Source organism: Sus scrofa, chromosome 3, assembly GCF_054392235.1.
Source record: "Sus scrofa isolate SSC_HxYL_T2T_F1_AM1 chromosome 3, Sscrofa_HxYL_maternal_Yorkshire_Landrace_v2.0, whole genome shotgun sequence".
Classification (NCBI taxonomy): Eukaryota; Metazoa; Chordata; class Mammalia; order Artiodactyla; family Suidae; genus Sus; species Sus scrofa.
Genome location: NC_139385.1, coordinates 44,286,750 through 44,302,857, shown reverse-complemented (window position 1 = coordinate 44,302,857; position 16,108 = coordinate 44,286,750). Strand labels below are relative to the sequence as shown.

Below are 16,108 nucleotides of genomic sequence, written 5' to 3'. Positions count from 1 at the left end.
ACCGTGTGTGGCAGAGAGGAGGAAGAGGGTGGCCCAGGGTTGTGAGATACCTCTTTGCATCGATGACCTCATGAGGCCCTCAGAACAGCCCGGCCAGGTGGCACCAGGTGAGCAAGAGACCTGAGAGGCTCCAAGACACGCCCAGGTCCTGCTGCTTGTGGAGGAGGAGCTGGAGCCTGGCATTTGTCCCTGTGGTTTACCCTGGACCTGGCACAGCAGGCTCTCCCCAGGCTTGGCACTGACCGAAGGCCACACCAGGATCTTGGCACATTGAGTCATGGCCCTGGGCAGTTAAGTTACCTGTCCCGGGTCCTGGGCGGCACAGGCCGGACACGTGACCTCTTAACATTCTCCTGCCGGCACGGATGGGCCTAAATCTGTGTGGTCACGTCCCTTCCCTCCCACCCTGCCTGGGAGGCTGTTCCTGCTGCAGCGGCCGCCCCAGTATGTCACGTGCCTCTGCTCTGTGGCCCTTACAGGCCCGGGTCATCCTGCATCTTCATTCTGGCTTTTCCGCCAAACCAAGCTTGAGGCAGGGTGCGTGACTCTTTTGGTTAAGCGCTGCTGAGTTGTCAGAGAAGTGCTTTTTCAATGAATCGGGCTACCACCCTTTGCAGTGGCTTTGCGGGGCCAAGGCCAAGCTTGGTAGTGGAGACGTGGTAGTGGAGGTCACACAAGCCCATGGAGACACCAGTAAGCCTGCCCAGCTGGGTCCTCGGGGCCTTTATTCCTCTGAAGTGAGCAGGAGATGGAAGCCATACCAGTGCCCGGGACTCGCCCACCAGCAGGATTGGGCCGTCACTTCCCTGCTTTCCCTGCCCAGCCTTTGCTGCAGGCAGCGTCCAGTTCTCGAGACCTGGCGTCCACAGCCTGGCCGCGTTCCTTCAGCTTTCTTTCCAGCCTGTTTGGAGATTGCCCGCATCTGCGCCCTGGGAGGCAGAAGGGCTGGGCTTCCGGCCCTAAAACCAAAGAGGAAACACGCAGGTGGCCGCAGTCACTTTCTGGAGACGAAGGGTATGTGTGCAGGGAAGTTAAAAATTGTCGCTCTTGGCTGGCAGGGTGGGGTGGTCCCCTCGGCCCCCACCCCTGGGCACTTCCTGTTGGAATTTTCATGTTCTTGGTGCTCCAGCAGCTGCCACCCCAACCCCGGTCCATGAAACAAAGCGCTTTTCTTGGGCAGCCATCTGTGAGAACAACGGCCTTTATTTAAAAAATAAACTTCTGGATCACACAAGAAAGGATCCCTGTGACTGCACCTCCCCCCCCCCAGACGGGCTTGAGAGGTGGCAGGGTCACAGGCTGGCAAAGTCCCCTTTGTGCTGCTCCAGCCACTGCTCCAGCGTCCTGGCCTTGGGGTTGAGCCTCAGGGTCAGTTCAATGTCGCGGTCGGGTTTCAGGGTATAGAAACGGAACATGTTGGCCAGGTCTTGGGCACCGGGGAAGCCAAGCTTCTCGAAGTCCTCGGGGGTGGTCTGGAAGCAGAGGGGAGTCCTTAGGGTTGGTTGGCAACGCAGCACGCGGAGTGCACTGTCAGCACCTCAGTCCCCACCCTGGTCCTCACTAATTCACCTGAAAACTACTCTACTGAAAAGATAAACTTCAAAAACCACTGTTCTAGGGCAATTTACACGTGATCTTAGCCAAAAGGCTGAGAAGCGATCTAGAGCAATTTAAATCCTGTTTTTCCAGGATCATGCCCTGGAAACTTCTCAGTCCCCTCCTGCACTTTTTTTGCTCAGAATCAAAGCTGTTCCCCTTTCCTGACCAAACTGAGTCTGAACTCCTCAGCCCCCAAATCCACCAGGGCTGCCTCAGGCTTTCTGTTTCCATAGGAAGCCCCGCCCTCCAGTGCACTCACGGTGCCATGGGAGCCTGTGTCATTCAACCCTCAGAGCCGCCCGAGGCCGGGGACTCCACACACCCTCTTCACAGATGGGGGAACTGAGCAGAGGGGTCAGGGGCCGGGCCCTGGTCACACACTGGTGGGTGTCAAGGGCTGGGAGCAGGACCGCAGGCTGGGGTCTGACCTGCCTGACACGTGTCCTGCCATGACCTCCCCCCATCACTGCTCTGCTTGGGTCTGGGGGCTCCATGGGTGGTTTTTGTCACTGAAGGACCTGGAGTGCCCCAGATTTTCTTTAATGATATGAAACAAGGCACCCAAGACCGGACAGGAAGCCCGAGGGTCTCCTGCCCACCTGGCCGGGGTGGGGCAGTGCTACTCTGGCCTCCCTCCCCTTCCACAGAGAAGCCCAGGTCGCCCTACGGTTTTGCTCCTTGCTTTGGCCCCTACTGTCCCCTCTTCCTGGAAAACTTCCTCGACGCTCTGTCAACTGCCGAAGCCAGAAATGTCCCTCGGTGGCCACGCTTGGCTCTCAAGAAGAGCACAGCATAAACGTTAAGTGGTGACGAATTTGGATTTACGTGGCACAGAGCACGAGGGCAACTGTGACACTCTGTCCGGGGCTGTCGAGTGCCCTGGTGGGAGCTGGGACACCACCCACCTTGGCATCACGCACAGTCTTCCTGGTGTGCCTGGAGAGCAGGGCGGCGTACTCCCCCACCGTGTGCCTGCAGGTACTGAGCCCGATGTTCTGGCCCACGTATTCTTCTGGCATCTTCAGCAGGCTGAGCACCACGGGGCCCAGGTCGGTCACCGACATGCCGTCCATGGGCACATCACCCATGGGCAAGCCTGGGAGTGGGAGAGGGACCTAGTGACACATGTCTACAAGGGAGTGGTTCTCACTGGCCAGCACCTGGCACGACTTGGACACCCTGCTGCCAGCAGCAGAACACAGTCAGGAAACGATGCCATCGAGCTCTGCCACCTGGCACGCCATTCAAACCCTTGGAGCCCGGCTGCTTCCACCCTGGTGTGAAGAGAACGTGGAACCTGCCACCCCTCTCAGTGCAGAGGCAGGAACAAGGCGAAGGAGAAGCAGGGGCTTTGAAAGGCGTCCGGGAGAATGGGCGCCCCCGAGGAGCAGGCCCCAGAGCACTCTGTCAAGCACCATTCCTGACATGGATGCTTGTGTGGGGGTGCAAAGCTTCACCCACGGGTGCTTGGTTAGCTGAGGCCAGACTGAGCCCAGAGCAGGGAGCGTGACAGGTGCTCAGTAAACCACTTGTGCTTTCACCTACTGAGGTGTAGTTTGGGGGGTGGAGGAGCAGATCTGTGTCTAGATCTGACACCTGGGGCGTCCAGGTCCTGCCCTATAAAATTCCTTCACCTATAAAAAGGGATCACAGACTTCCCCCGTAGGGCATCGGATTAAGGATCCAGGTTGTCACTGCAGCTGTGGCGCGGCTTTGATCCCTGCCCCAGGAACTTAGGCCTGCTACAGGCACAGCCAAAAAAAAAAAAAAAAGGACGGGGGCCACTGTGGCTGCCTGTCTATCCTGTGGGGTGGAGCTCCAACTCAGAGACAGAACATGAGCGAATCCCTGACCAGAGCTTCGCAAACTGGAGAGGGTGGTGCCAGTGCACCAACGCCAGAAGCAGACGGCTCCCCCGACGGGCACGACCCAAGCAGGGGCGAGCAGTGTTCACGCAGGGGTAAGGAGCCGGGGGCACCGACCCCTCCCTCCCACTCTACCTGCTGAGCCCCCTGAGCTGACCCACTGCCCCGCCCAGCAGGTCAGAGGTTGTATACAGTTCCCGCCAAACGGATTCCAGACCCGCAAACGGGCATTGAGGAGCAAGTGCTTTCCTCCTCTGGGAAATGTGCAGCTGCACCTCGCCTTCCGAGGCCTCTCCTGCGCGACGGATGACAGTGAGCACACGCATCTCCCGGAAGCCCCGAGCCAGCAACGCGCGGCGTCCCCACGGCCGCGCCTCCCGGTCGCTGCCTCGCAAGTCCGCGCATGCTCATCTCACGCACGGGGGGCCGAGGCCCAATGTGCCCAATGCGAGAGCCGGGACTCGGACCCGGGACCCCCTGAGGACAAGCCCACGTGGCGCCACCGCAGCTCTGCACGGTGACAGCAGGCGCCAGAGGAAGCGGGGAGGGCACTCACTCAGCAAGTAGCTCTTTCCGTCCGGGGCCTTCTGGGGCAGGAAGGCCGAGAGGAGGTTCTCGAAATAGCAGGGCAGCCGCACGCTGGTCATGGGAACACCGATGTCCCGGAAATACTCCTCCACCTCCCCTTTGCCGTCAAAGTGGCCCGCCGCCAGCCTCCCCGCCGTCAGCTTCTTCACGTTCTCCAGGCCGCTGTAGACCACGTAGCGGAGGCCCAGGCGCTTGGCCAGGTCGGCCAGCAGCTTCCCCTGCGGGCGGGGAAGGAGAAACCACAAAGCTCAGAGGAAGGATATGTGCCCCGTCACGCACAGCGCTGGCTCTCCTGCCGGAGTGGCCACCGTGCCTGGTCACTTGCCCCTCTGCCATGCGTGGCTCACCCATGGCGCCCCATCCTCCATGGGATGACAAGCCTCCTGCCACCCTCACAGCCCCAGCCCACTTCTCTCCATCATCCGAGCTGCTCCAAGCTTCCCATCCCCACCTTCCCATTCTGTCCCCATGCTGAGGGGTCTTCCTTGGAGAAGAGAGCCCCAGCAGTTCCCTCCGGAAGTGCCACAGCTCAGCGGTTAAGCACACAACAGGCCACCTGGGTTCCAGACTGGCTCTGCCGTGCACAGCTGTGCCATCCAGGACAAGAGGTCTAACCATCCTGGCCTCGTCATCGTTGAACTGGGACAGCCACGTGCCCTCCTCCCCGCCCTCACCTGCTTGACCTCCTGCTCCTGGCTGCAGTTCTCCCAGTAGTTGGTCACGATGAAGGCGGCGTGTGCCCCGGTCAAGGCCCCCTCCATGCTGGCCTCGTCATCCTGGTCTCCCTGCACTACTTCTGCACCTTGCAGCCTCAGCTCCTTCGCCGCCCTCTGCCTAGGGTTCCGGGTCACCACTCGGACCCTGAACGTCCCATCTTCCAGAAGCGTCTGGGCCACTGAGCCTCCCTGGGCACCTGCGGAGAATCAGAAAAACCTGCAGGGTGGGAGCTGCCTGGGAGGCCTGTCAAGGTGAAGCCCCACAGGAATGTGCCACCACAGCGAGACCCCCGACACTTTGCACCTGCAGTTCCCACTGTCCTGCCCTACACCACCTCTCAACTAACAGCTCCACTGAGACAGAATTCATTTACCGTAATATCAAAACGTACAGTGCCATGGCTTTTCGTATATTCAGAGTGAAATGTGCAACCATCATTGCAGTCAACTTTAGAGTATTTTCATTGCCCCCAAAAGAAAACCCATACCCATCCACAGTCACCTCATTTTCCCCTCCCCCTCAGCCCCTGGCAACCACTGATCTATTGTCTGTCTCTGTGGATTTGCCTGTTGTAGACAGTTCATATAAATGGAATTACATAATATGCAGGGTTCAACATCTCACTTCTTTCACTAGGCACAATTTTTCAAGGTTCACACACCGTTTACAAAAATTTTAAAATGTATTATGAAATAGTTAGCACATACAAAAAGGGATGTCAAGGAAGCTCCTGTGTGGTGCGGCAGGTTATGGGTCTGGCTTTGCTGCAGCTGTGGCTCAGGTCCCAACTTTGGTGTGAGTTTGATTCCTGGCCTGGGAAGTTCCACATGCATGGCCGAAAAAAAGGATACCAACACCCATGAGCCCACTGCTTAACTTAAGAAATAAAATATCACCTCTTTCTTAAAAAAAAAAAAAAGACTGGGAACATTAAAAAATTTAAAATCATCAAAAGGAAAATAAACCATAAATATATGTATGAGAATATTGGCTATGGGAGTTCTCCTATGGCACAGCAGTTTAAGGATCAGGTGTTGTCACTGCAGCAGTTCAGGTTTGACTCCTGGCCTGGGAACTTCCACATGCCATGTGCCATGGCCAAAAAAAAAAAAAAAAAGGCTGCATATTATTATCAATAGTGAAAATTTACAATCTGCATGTTTTTTGCTAAGAACCTGATTAAATACATGATAAATCCATCCAAAGGTGATTAAAATTAATGTGACAGATTTGTATGTCTTTTTTTTTTTTTTTTTTTTTTTTTTTGTCTTTTTGACATTTCTTGGGCCGTTCCTGTGGCATATGGAGGTTCCCAGGCTAGAGGTCTAATCAGAGCTGTAGCTGCCAGCCTACGCCAGAGCCAGAGCAACGCAGGATCTGAGCCTCGTCTGCAACCTACACTACAGCTCACGGCAACGCCAGATCCTTAACCCACTGAGCAAGGCCAGGGATCAAACCCACAACCTCCTAGTCGGATTCATTAACCACTGCACCATGAAGGGAACTCCAGATCTGTGTGTCTTAAGACAGGTGACCACAACATGTCCTGGAGTGGAAAAGGCAAATTGCAGAACTGCAACTACCCTCAGTGTTGGTGGGAATATAAAATAATACAATCACTTTGAAAAAGTTGCAGTTCCTCAAAGAGCCGAACACAGCTACCATGTGATCTAGCAATTCTGTTCCTAGGTGTAGTCCCAAGAAAATTATACAATGACATGAACGACCTGTTCAGGAAGGTTCACAGCAGCATTATTCATAAAAGCCAAAATGTGGAAACAAATGTCCATCAATGGGTGACGGATGAACACAACGTGGTTTATACTTATAATGGAATACCATTCAGCCGTAAAAAGGAATGAAGTACAGATTCACGCCACAATGTGGATGAACCTGGAAAATATGATGCTCAGTGAAAGAAGGCAGATCTGGAGTTCCCCTCGTGGTTCAAATCTGACTAGCATCCATAAGGTTTGACCCCTGGCCTTGCTCAGTGGGTTAAGGATCTGGCGTTGCCATGAGCTGTGGTGTAGGTGGAAGACGTGGCTTAGATCCCACGTTGCTGTGCCTGGGAACTTCCATATGCTGCGGGTGCGGCCCTAAAAGGACAGAGACCAAAAAAAAAAAAAAAAAAAAAAAAAAAGAAAGAAAGCAAGCAGAACCAAAAAGCCATGTATTGTTCGATTTCATTTATATGAAGTGTCCAGAATGGGCAAATCTGTAGACAGAAAGTAGACTGGCAGGTTTCCAAGGGCTGGGGAAAGGTGGGAAATGGGGAGTGACTGCTCATGGGTGTGGGGTTTCTTTTCTGGGTTGCTGAATGTTACACAACTGTGGCGATGGCTACAGAGCTCTGTGAATATACTAGAAACCAGTGACCTGCACAGTTTAAATGGGTGGATTGTATGGTATGTGATTTATATCTGAGTAAAGCTGTTATAGTTTATTTATTTATGATCTTTTTAGGGCTGCACCTGTGGCATGTGGCAGTTCCTGGGTTAGGGGTCTAATCCAAGCTGCAGCTGCCAGCTTACACCACAGCCACAGCAACTCCAGATCTAAACTACATCTGCGACCTACACCAGGGCTCACGGGAAACACTGGATCCTTAACCCATTGATCGGGGCCAGGGATGGAACTCAAGTCCTCATAGATACTAGTCTGGTTCGTTACCACTGAGCCACCATTGAACTCCAGAGTATCTTTATATATATCTAAATATCAGGCACGACTCAAGAAACCTGGTAATGGAGTTCCTGTCGTGGCGCAGTGGTTAACAAATCCAACTAGGAACAATGAGGTTGTGGGTTTGATCCCTGGTCTTGCTCAGTTGATTATGGATCCGGTGTTGCTGTGATCTGTGGTGTAGGTTGCAGACGCGGCTCCGATCCGCATGGCTGTGGCTCTGGCATAGGCCGGTGGCTACAGCTTGGATTCGACCCCTAGCCTGGGAACCTCCACGTGCCTCGGGAGCGGCCCTAGAAAAGGCAAAAAGACAAAAACAAAAAAAAAAGAGAGAGAAAGAAACCTGGTAAAGGCAATGGGTGGGGTTTCTAGGGCAAAGGTAGGAGGGAGATTTAATTCTGATGTTACGTGCAATCACTAGTAGTTCAAAGTTAAGAAATTAATTTTTGAAAAACTACAAGAGGAATCAGCGTTCAGGTCCTGCTCCATGGCCCCACCCTGGGTCAGGGGTCCGAGCCATCTCACATCTCCCTCCAGGACCCGGGGTACATCTCCTGGCGCTGAGAGTGGGCCCTGGCTCTGTGGGGCTGGGCCGGCCGGACCCCTGGGCTGGCTTGGCGAGGGGTCCTGCGTCTCGCGGCCTCCTTTTGGGGTGTCCCTTACCAGTGGCTCCAAACACGACCACCAGTTTCCTTTCCGCCATGCGACCGGGAACGGGAAACGCGGTCGGGAGAGGTCTGAGCGCTGTGAGAGGCGCAGAGTCGGCGACGAGGCCGGGCATCCCCGCCCGGAACGACCCCGCGCGCGCCGCGTAGGACCGAGGGGGCGGTCCGGCCGGGAGAGGTCGGTACCCCGCCACCCCCACCCCCTCGGACCGGACATGGCCTCCCAGCCCGACCCCCGGTTCCCCCAGGTCGCGTGTACCTCCTTGCCACCGCCTAGGTGGGAAATCGTCGGGGAAAGGGAGGGGGGCCTCCGCTTTTGCAGCCGAGTCCACCCCCGCCCGAAGCTCCAGTCGCACCCTGGCAAAGCCACCTTTTTTCGGCCACCTTGTGTGACAGAACCGCAGTGTGGGCTGCTTCCGAGCCCCCGCCGTCCTGGTCGTGACTCTGAACGGAGCTGACCCACCACCCCCTCCGCGGGCACAGATGGTTCGTCCCGGGCCCAGTGTACTCAGATCAGGTCAGCATCCGTCAGCGCCAGGCCTTCGTAACACCGAATTTGCGTAAATCGGATCTGACCTAAACAGACACGCAGAGGGCTGCTTAGCTGGATGCTGGGGATGAAGACTGCGCAAAGCATAAACAAACAAAATAATTAAATTTTTTCAATCTTTTTTTTCTTTTTTGGCCAGCCAATGGCGTATGGAGTTCGCTGGCCGGTGATCTGATCCAAGCTGCAGTTTCGACCTACCTGTGGCTGGATCTTTTAATCCACTGTGCCGGTCGGGTGATTGAACCTGGGTGCTGGCACTGCAGAGACTGCTACAATGCCGATTCACCACAGCAGGAACTTCAAAAATTTTAAATCTTGCATGAAGCTCTGCACTATAGGGTGTCACTCAAAGATAAGTAAATCTATACCCAGGAGTTAACACCCGAGGCTCTTGAGTTGCTGTATGGCTGACATTTGAGGTTGCCACGACTTGCCTGGGTTTGAATTCTTTTAGGAGAAAAGAGATTTCTTTGTATTCTTCTAAAAGTCAGAAATGATTCTCTTCTCTCCTCTTCTAAAAATGTACTGCTGACTAGATAAGAGCATTCATTTTTTTTTTTCCCTTCTTCATTTGTTCCAAAGTGTGTACAGACCCCTCTGGGAATGTTAGCTTCATAACAGTAGGCACTGATGAATTTCCAGTGCCTAAAATAGTACCTGGCACAAAGTAGGTGCTTAATAAATATTTGCTGATTGATTGCCTAAACATCTACTAGACACTGCAGTTACTGGGAAATCAAACTAAAACTGATGGTTTTCCTGAATCTGGTAGTAGCGATAACCCACAAGAGATAACCCACAAGGCCATGTGTTTTTGGTTTTGGGTTTTGTTTTTTTTTTCCTTTTTAGAGGCATATGGAAGTTCCCAGGCTAGAGGTCGAATCCGAGCTGTAGCTGCTGGCCTACACCACAGCAACTCAGGATCTGAGCTGAGTCTGTGACCAACACCACAGCTCACAGCAATGTGGGGGTCCCTAATCCACTAAGCAAGGCCAGGGATCCAACTCGCATCCTCATGGATATGAGTTGGGTTCGTAGCCTACTGAGCCACAACAGGAACTCCGGTCATGTGTATTTTATGTATGTAAAATATTGGTGTCTAGGTATTATAAGATACATGTATTTATTTATTTATCTATTTTTTGGCCTCACCTGTGGCATGTGGAAGTTACCAGGCCAGGGATCAAACCCATGCCACAGCAGCGACAAATGCTGGCTCTTTTTTTTCTTTTTTTTTGTCTTTTCTAGGGCCTCACCCACAGCATATGGAGGTTCCCAGGCTAGGGGCCGAATCAGAGCTGCAGCCGCTGGCCTACGCCACAGCCACAGCCACAGCAACGCGGACCCGAGCCGCGTCTGCAACCTACATCACAGCCAACAGTAACACAGGATCCTCAACCCAGTGAGCGAGGCCAGGGGTCAAATCTGCAACCTCATGGCTCCTAGTTGGATTTGTTAACCACATTCCAGGTGTTCGCCTGGAATACCTTCCTCCCACCACCTTATAGGGCCAACTCCTACTCATTCCCTAACACTCCACATAATCATCACTTCCTCCAGGAGGCCCTCCCTGACCTCTAGGCTACAGTGACTATTATTTCACTCCCATCTCTATTCCACTGGCAAAATTATCTATATCATATCGACTGAGGGCTTCCTGAGAGTTGGTCCCATGTCTTTTTTTGTCTCTTTCTGCTGGCACAGTGCCCAGCACTTGGTAGGAACTCAATAAAAACTTATTAAATGGAACCCAAGTGCATATTATTCTGATAAAAGATAAGGTTTTCCCTTCCACTGCATGGCTTAAACCACAAAACTCAATGGTCTGAGGCCTCTACTATAAAGAAATAAATCCAAACAAGAAGATCCCCGGTGGAACCAGTTGCAATAACAAGGCCCAGTGCAAAAAGAAAATGCAGGGCTCCTTATTTTATTGATTGATTTTTTTTTTTTTTCTTTTTCAGCCATCTGGAAGCATATGGAGTTCCCAGGCCAGGGACTGGATCAGATCTGAGCTATAGCTGCGACTTAAGCTGCAGCTGCTGCAACGCTGGATCCTTAACTCACTATTCCAGGCACCAGGGATGGAACTTGCGTCCCAGTGCTCCAAGATGCGTGGATCGCATTGCATCATAGCAAGAACTCCCAGGGCTCCTTATTTTAAAATATTAGCAAGAATTTCAAGCCCAAGGCCCAGGGTTTGGGACCCAGTATGACTGCTCTGATCACAAACCCATGAAGCTGACTGTCCTTGGCCTCCAGGTTTAATTGGGAGTAGCATCCCAGGGCCACACTGGGACCAGAGTGACTCCAGTGCCCTTTGGCCTTGCTAAACGTTAAGACTGGAAATCAGTGCAGGCCGTGAGTGACAAGGAACAGATATCTTCCCCAGGCTTCTGGTCAGTGATGCTGGTGCCAGGGAGCTGTCCCAAAGTGGGCAGGCAGATGGGCAGCCTGGGTGAAGTTCTTGTTTCTTGAAGCCCCAGCAAACTGATGGTCCCCAAAAGCCTGAGGGAAGCGATTTGGCTACGGACTGGCATATGCTCAGCCGTGACTCAGCATTTCTTGTGGGATTTTATATCTGACAAGGACTTGCTGCAAAACACTTGTTACCCAGCCCAGTGACATGTACAAGTGATGATAACAGTGGGAAGCCTTTCCTGGGCTCCTCCTATGTGTCAGGCACAGACTTAGCCCCACATTATCTCATTTGACCTCTTGAGGCAACCCCTCCTTCAATCAGTGTCACTTGGTTTAAACCAATTTGATGTGTGTGTTGGGGGCAAGGTGCAGTACAGTGTGTAAAAAAAAAAAAGAAATTCATTCTTTTACATTTGATTTTGATAGCCAAATAATGCGTGACTCATTTATTCATTCTTATAAAAAATTTAAATTGTACAGATATAGCACAAGTGACCCCGACATCCCTCTATCATTCTAGTGTGTAAAATTTCCCTTTTGGATGCATTTACGTGCCTAAATATATGTATGGAAAGATTACATTGTGAGGAGTTCCCACTGTGGCACAGTAGGTTAAGAAACCGACTATAGGAGTTCCCATTGTGGCTCAGCAACCTGTGCCACAAGCTGCAGCAATAGCCGGCCAGTTGCGCCACAAGGGAACTTCTCACCCTTCCTTTTGACTGGCACAACTTTATTGAAAGGATGTGCCTCTGTCAACTCCATCCCATCCCCTTTTGATGGTCAGATATTTAGGTTGTTTGAAGGTTGTCATTGAAATGGTGTTGCAATGAACGTCCTTGTTGGTGTCTCTTTGGCTTCTAGTGCTTGTCTAGAACAGCTACCCCTAAGTGGAAGCACTGGATCAAAGAGAATACCTATTCCAAGTTTTAACACATCTTTCCAGACAGTTTCCCCCTTCCACAATAATTCCAAGAATTACTGTTCGTTCCCCACACCTTTGCCAATACCGGACAAAACCAGTCTTTCAAGCTGCAGCCAGGTGGATGGTTACGGAAATGACTGGAAACCAGTGTGGCTCGAACAGAAGGGGCAGGTGGAGCCCAACGCGATGAGCCTGAAGCGGTGGCGACACGGAGCAAGAAAAGCGCTAAGCACAGAGCGTCCTCATAAACACCCCTCCTACCAAGCCGAGTTTTCACTCCCCGGCGGTCGGACTTCCGTAGCGGGGCGGAGCGCGGAGGGGCCGGGGAGCGCAGCCCCGCGCCCGCCGCAGGGGCGTGTCCTCCGCAGGTCCCGCCTCCGCGCGTGCGCACGTCGGGCCGCGCGCTCCGCTGCGGCGCCCGAGGGAGTCGCCGACCGACGCGCGGACGCGGTGCAGGCTGACTGCGAGGCGGCCCCGCGGCCGGTGAGTGTCTGCGGTCTGCGCGGTCTTCCTTCCGACTCCTCGGAGGGCCTGGCAGGCCTGGGCCCTCGGGAGCTGGGCAGGGCCGGCCACGTCCCGCCGCCCACCTGAGGGAGCAAGGGCAGGCCGGGAACGGGGCGGGGGGGACCCCGCTTCCCAGACATGGTTGCGGAGGCCCGGGGAGGCCTGAACCGCCCGTTCGCGCTGGTCCCCGTTGAGCCCACCCCCCGCCGGCGTCACAAGTGCCCCGGGGGAGCTGACCCCCGGGTCGCGGGCGGACTTGGCGTCCCCAGCGGGGCTCGCAGCCGGTATCTGCCAGCCGGCACGTCCGTCCACCTTGGTCGGGCGAGGACCCGGACCTGGGCCGGCGTCGAGCTGTTGGGCCCGGGCTCTGCCCTTACTCCTCCTGACTCACCTCGTTCCGAGGGCCCTTTGAGTCCCTGTCACGACTTCCCGAGGGACCTGCGGCCGCCAGATAGCGAGAGACCAACGTCAGGGGCAGCCGGTGGGTTGGTCTGGCAGGAAGTCTACCTGTCGCCTCATAATCGCAGTGCCTAGGTGTGTACTGATTGCCACGTAAAAGCTGCCAGGGTCGCCTTGCTCAGTCTTTGCACAAGGCCTGTCCTTGTCATGCCGTTGAAATTGATTCCGAGGAACGGTGGCTGGGGCTGTTCGTGCTTATTGTGTTGTATTCGTGGCTCTTAGAAGCACCCACAGCGGAGCGTGACTGAGAAAGGGTACACATCGTCTAGTGCGCTCGGGTTCAGGAAGTCCTCTCCCTCAGCCCCTCACAAAGCCCTGTGAGTTGATGATTTTCCCACTTGTAACGTGGGGTTAATGACGAGTCTCAGGTTGACAGCCTCGAGCTGCATTTCCCAACCAAGAAGATGGCACAGATGGTTTGTACCTGGTCATCTGTCCCCAGATCCCATGCTCTTTCCTAAGTAGAGTTGTAGAGATTGGAAATGGATTAAATTGTCTTCCCCTCCTGCTACACTGTCCTCCCAAGTAGTAGGAAACAGGAGCTTACTGCTTTTATATTTTTGAGTTTCTGTTATGGCATTAACCGGGGTGGGTTTTTTTTTTTTTTTTAATTTTAACTGCCCTATTAAAATTTTTAGTTTTTCTGAGATGTATAAAGAATATAAATGAGTAAATCTGTGCTTTATTCATTAGTTTTTTGTTTTTGTTTTTTAAAGAAACATCACAGGACAAAACATCATATACTTAGCAGGAGCTCACAGTTCAGTTGGGCATTTACAAGTTTACTGGGTGAACTTGGAAAAAGTTTTTGAATACAGTATCTAAGGCCAGTCACTGGTGAGGGTATGAGAATTGGAGGGACCTTGGAAACATACTCATTGAGTGACCTCATTTGCCTGGGGATGAGAAGAGGAAAAACGTGTGTCTTCCCCATTGTCTGACTTGATTTCCGTTTTTCCTTTGCCTGGACCAGTAAGGTGAGATCCTGTCAGTCACCAGAGTCAGGAGTATGAACTGCTTTAGAAAATGACAGTGCCGAGGAGAAGATGAGTTACAGAAAGTAAAATATTCATTGCTTTTGGCTCACCCGTTGTTGAGTCTGTTGAAAAGCAAAACTGGACAGACATCTGCGGCCTTTGGGCTACCTTGATTTTTTTTGTTTCATTTTATTTATCATTATTATTTTTTTGTCTTTTGTCGTTTTTAGGGCGGCATCCGTGGCATGTGGAAGTTCCTAGGCTAGGGGTTGAATTTGAGTTACAGTTGCTGGCCTACACCACAGCCACAGCAACTTGGGACCTGAGCTGCGTCTGCGACCTACACCACAGCTCATGGCAAGGCTGGATCCTTAGCCCACTGAGTGAGGCCAGGATCGAACCCATGTCCTCATGGGTACTAGTCAGGTTTGTTAACTGCTGAGCCACAATGGGAACTCCTGGTTTCATTTTAAAATACTGACTCTCTTCATAGGACAGTTGAGCTCTGTGTCAGATTTGCACCAAAGACTGAAGTATCACTGCTCTAGGAGAAAGATATTTTTGAAAATTGGGATTGTATATTTCAGTGTAAAATTTAGAATTTAACTTGTAACTCTTTGGAGAGAAAAATAAAAAATTGGAACAATGAATTACTTCCTTGTGTGTTATTGGCCATAGTTAACTAAAAAGTTATAAATAGACGTTTAATGCAATCTCTTTTTCTCATAGCACTTAAGGGGAGAATTAAGAAATCTGGGTCACGTCTCCTTTTGTGTTGAACACAGTGAAGGTTATTTGCTTTTTAATTTATTATATTTGTCATGTTTGTTTGTGTGAAAATCGTCAGATGAAAGCTCTGTCTTTTCTGGTAATCTGAATAATCCCTTAGGATATTTTGGCCCTGCTGAGCAGCAGTGCCATTACCAATTAACTCTTGCCAGCAAGTGGTGGTGGTGGGGCTGTCTTTAATTGGAACAGTTAATATAATTACCTATTTATACTGGGGGGGGAGTCTTCCCATTTTTTTTTCTTATATGGAAGATATTTCACTCTGGTGACCACTGAGGTGGTCTGTGATATTGTTCATTCTGTGGTTTACTTTTCCATATTGACTTCATGTATTTGCCATGCAGTCCATAAGATGTCCCCCATTATATTACACTTTTTTTTTTTTTTTTGGTCTCTCCCACAGCATGCAGAAATTCCCTGGGCCAGGGAGCAAACCCTCCCCACAGCTGTAACCAGAGCCATGGCAGTGACAACACTGCATCCTTAATCTCCTGAGCCACGAGGGAACTCCCATATTACACATTTTAAAGTCAGCTAATGTGGGCAGCTGGCTTTACATTCTTTTTTTTTTTTTTTTTTTTGCTTTTTAGGGCTGTGCCTGCGCATATGGAGATTCCCAGGTTAGGGGATCAAGGGGTTGAATTGGAGCTACAGCTGCCCACCTACACCACTGCCATAGCAATGCCAGATCTTTAACCCACTGAGCGAGGCCAGAGATTGAACCCGCAACCTCATGGTTCGTAGTCAGATTTGTTTCCACTGTGCCACAATGGGAACTCCGTGGCTTTACATTCTTTTAAAATTTCTGATAAGTTTGACACACAGTATTGAAATACAGCAGCTCACAACAAATAGTCTATTCTAGCAGTATTACACATACTTACAAAGTATGCAGTTATAATTATTCATAAATCCTTTCTGTGTGACCGGTCTTTTTATTTAAGAAAAACAATGATGGGGAGTTCCCTTCATGGATCAGTGGTTAAGGAACCTGACTAGGATCCATGAAGATGCGGGTTCGATTCCTGGCTGTGCTCACTGGCTTAAGGATCCAGCTTTGCCTTGAGCTGTAGTGTAGGTCACAGACTCGGCTCAGGTCCTGAGTTGCAGGCCGGCAGCTACACCTCCGATTCATCCCCTAGCCTGGGAACCTCCATATGCCACAGGTGCGATCCTAAAAAGCAAAAAAAAAAAAAAAAAAAAAAAAAACGATGATGGAGTTCCCTGGTAGCTCAGTGGGTTAAGTACCTGGTGTAGTTTCTGCCTTGGCTAGAATCACTGCTGTGGTCCAGGTTCGATCGCTGGCCCTTGAACTTTTACATGCTGCAGGCGTGTCTGGAAAAGCAAAAAAGAGTAATGATGTT

General features: G+C 51.8%; 2 protein-coding genes across 4 annotated transcripts in view; one reads left to right on the top strand and one right to left on the bottom strand.

The window, feature by feature from the left end:
* Nucleotides 1-1,185: 1,185 nt before the first annotated feature.
* On the bottom strand, nucleotides 1,186-8,343 carry NMRAL1 (NmrA like redox sensor 1). Its single transcript, XM_013995690.3, has 5 exons — nucleotides 8,118-8,343; nucleotides 4,727-4,965; nucleotides 4,021-4,270; nucleotides 2,505-2,695; nucleotides 1,186-1,472 (listed from the first exon to the last, which is right to left on the bottom strand). The coding sequence occupies exons 1-5, from the start codon at nucleotides 8,233-8,235 to the stop codon at nucleotides 1,293-1,295; spliced, it is 978 nt and encodes a 325-aa protein (XP_013851144.1). The 5' UTR covers nucleotides 8,236-8,343; the 3' UTR covers nucleotides 1,186-1,292.
* A 4,071-nt stretch (nucleotides 8,344-12,414) lies between these two features.
* The window catches only part of HMOX2 (heme oxygenase 2), a 36,736-nt gene continuing 33,042 nt past the window's right edge, over nucleotides 12,415-16,108 (top strand). For 2 of the 3 annotated variants that reach the window (XM_013995673.3, XM_085015823.1), the window contains exon 1: nucleotides 12,415-12,498. The gene's annotated coding sequence lies outside the window, so the exon portion shown is untranslated. The remainder of the gene's footprint in view (nucleotides 12,499-16,108) is intronic. The other variant, NM_001244412.1, reaches the window with a different exon arrangement.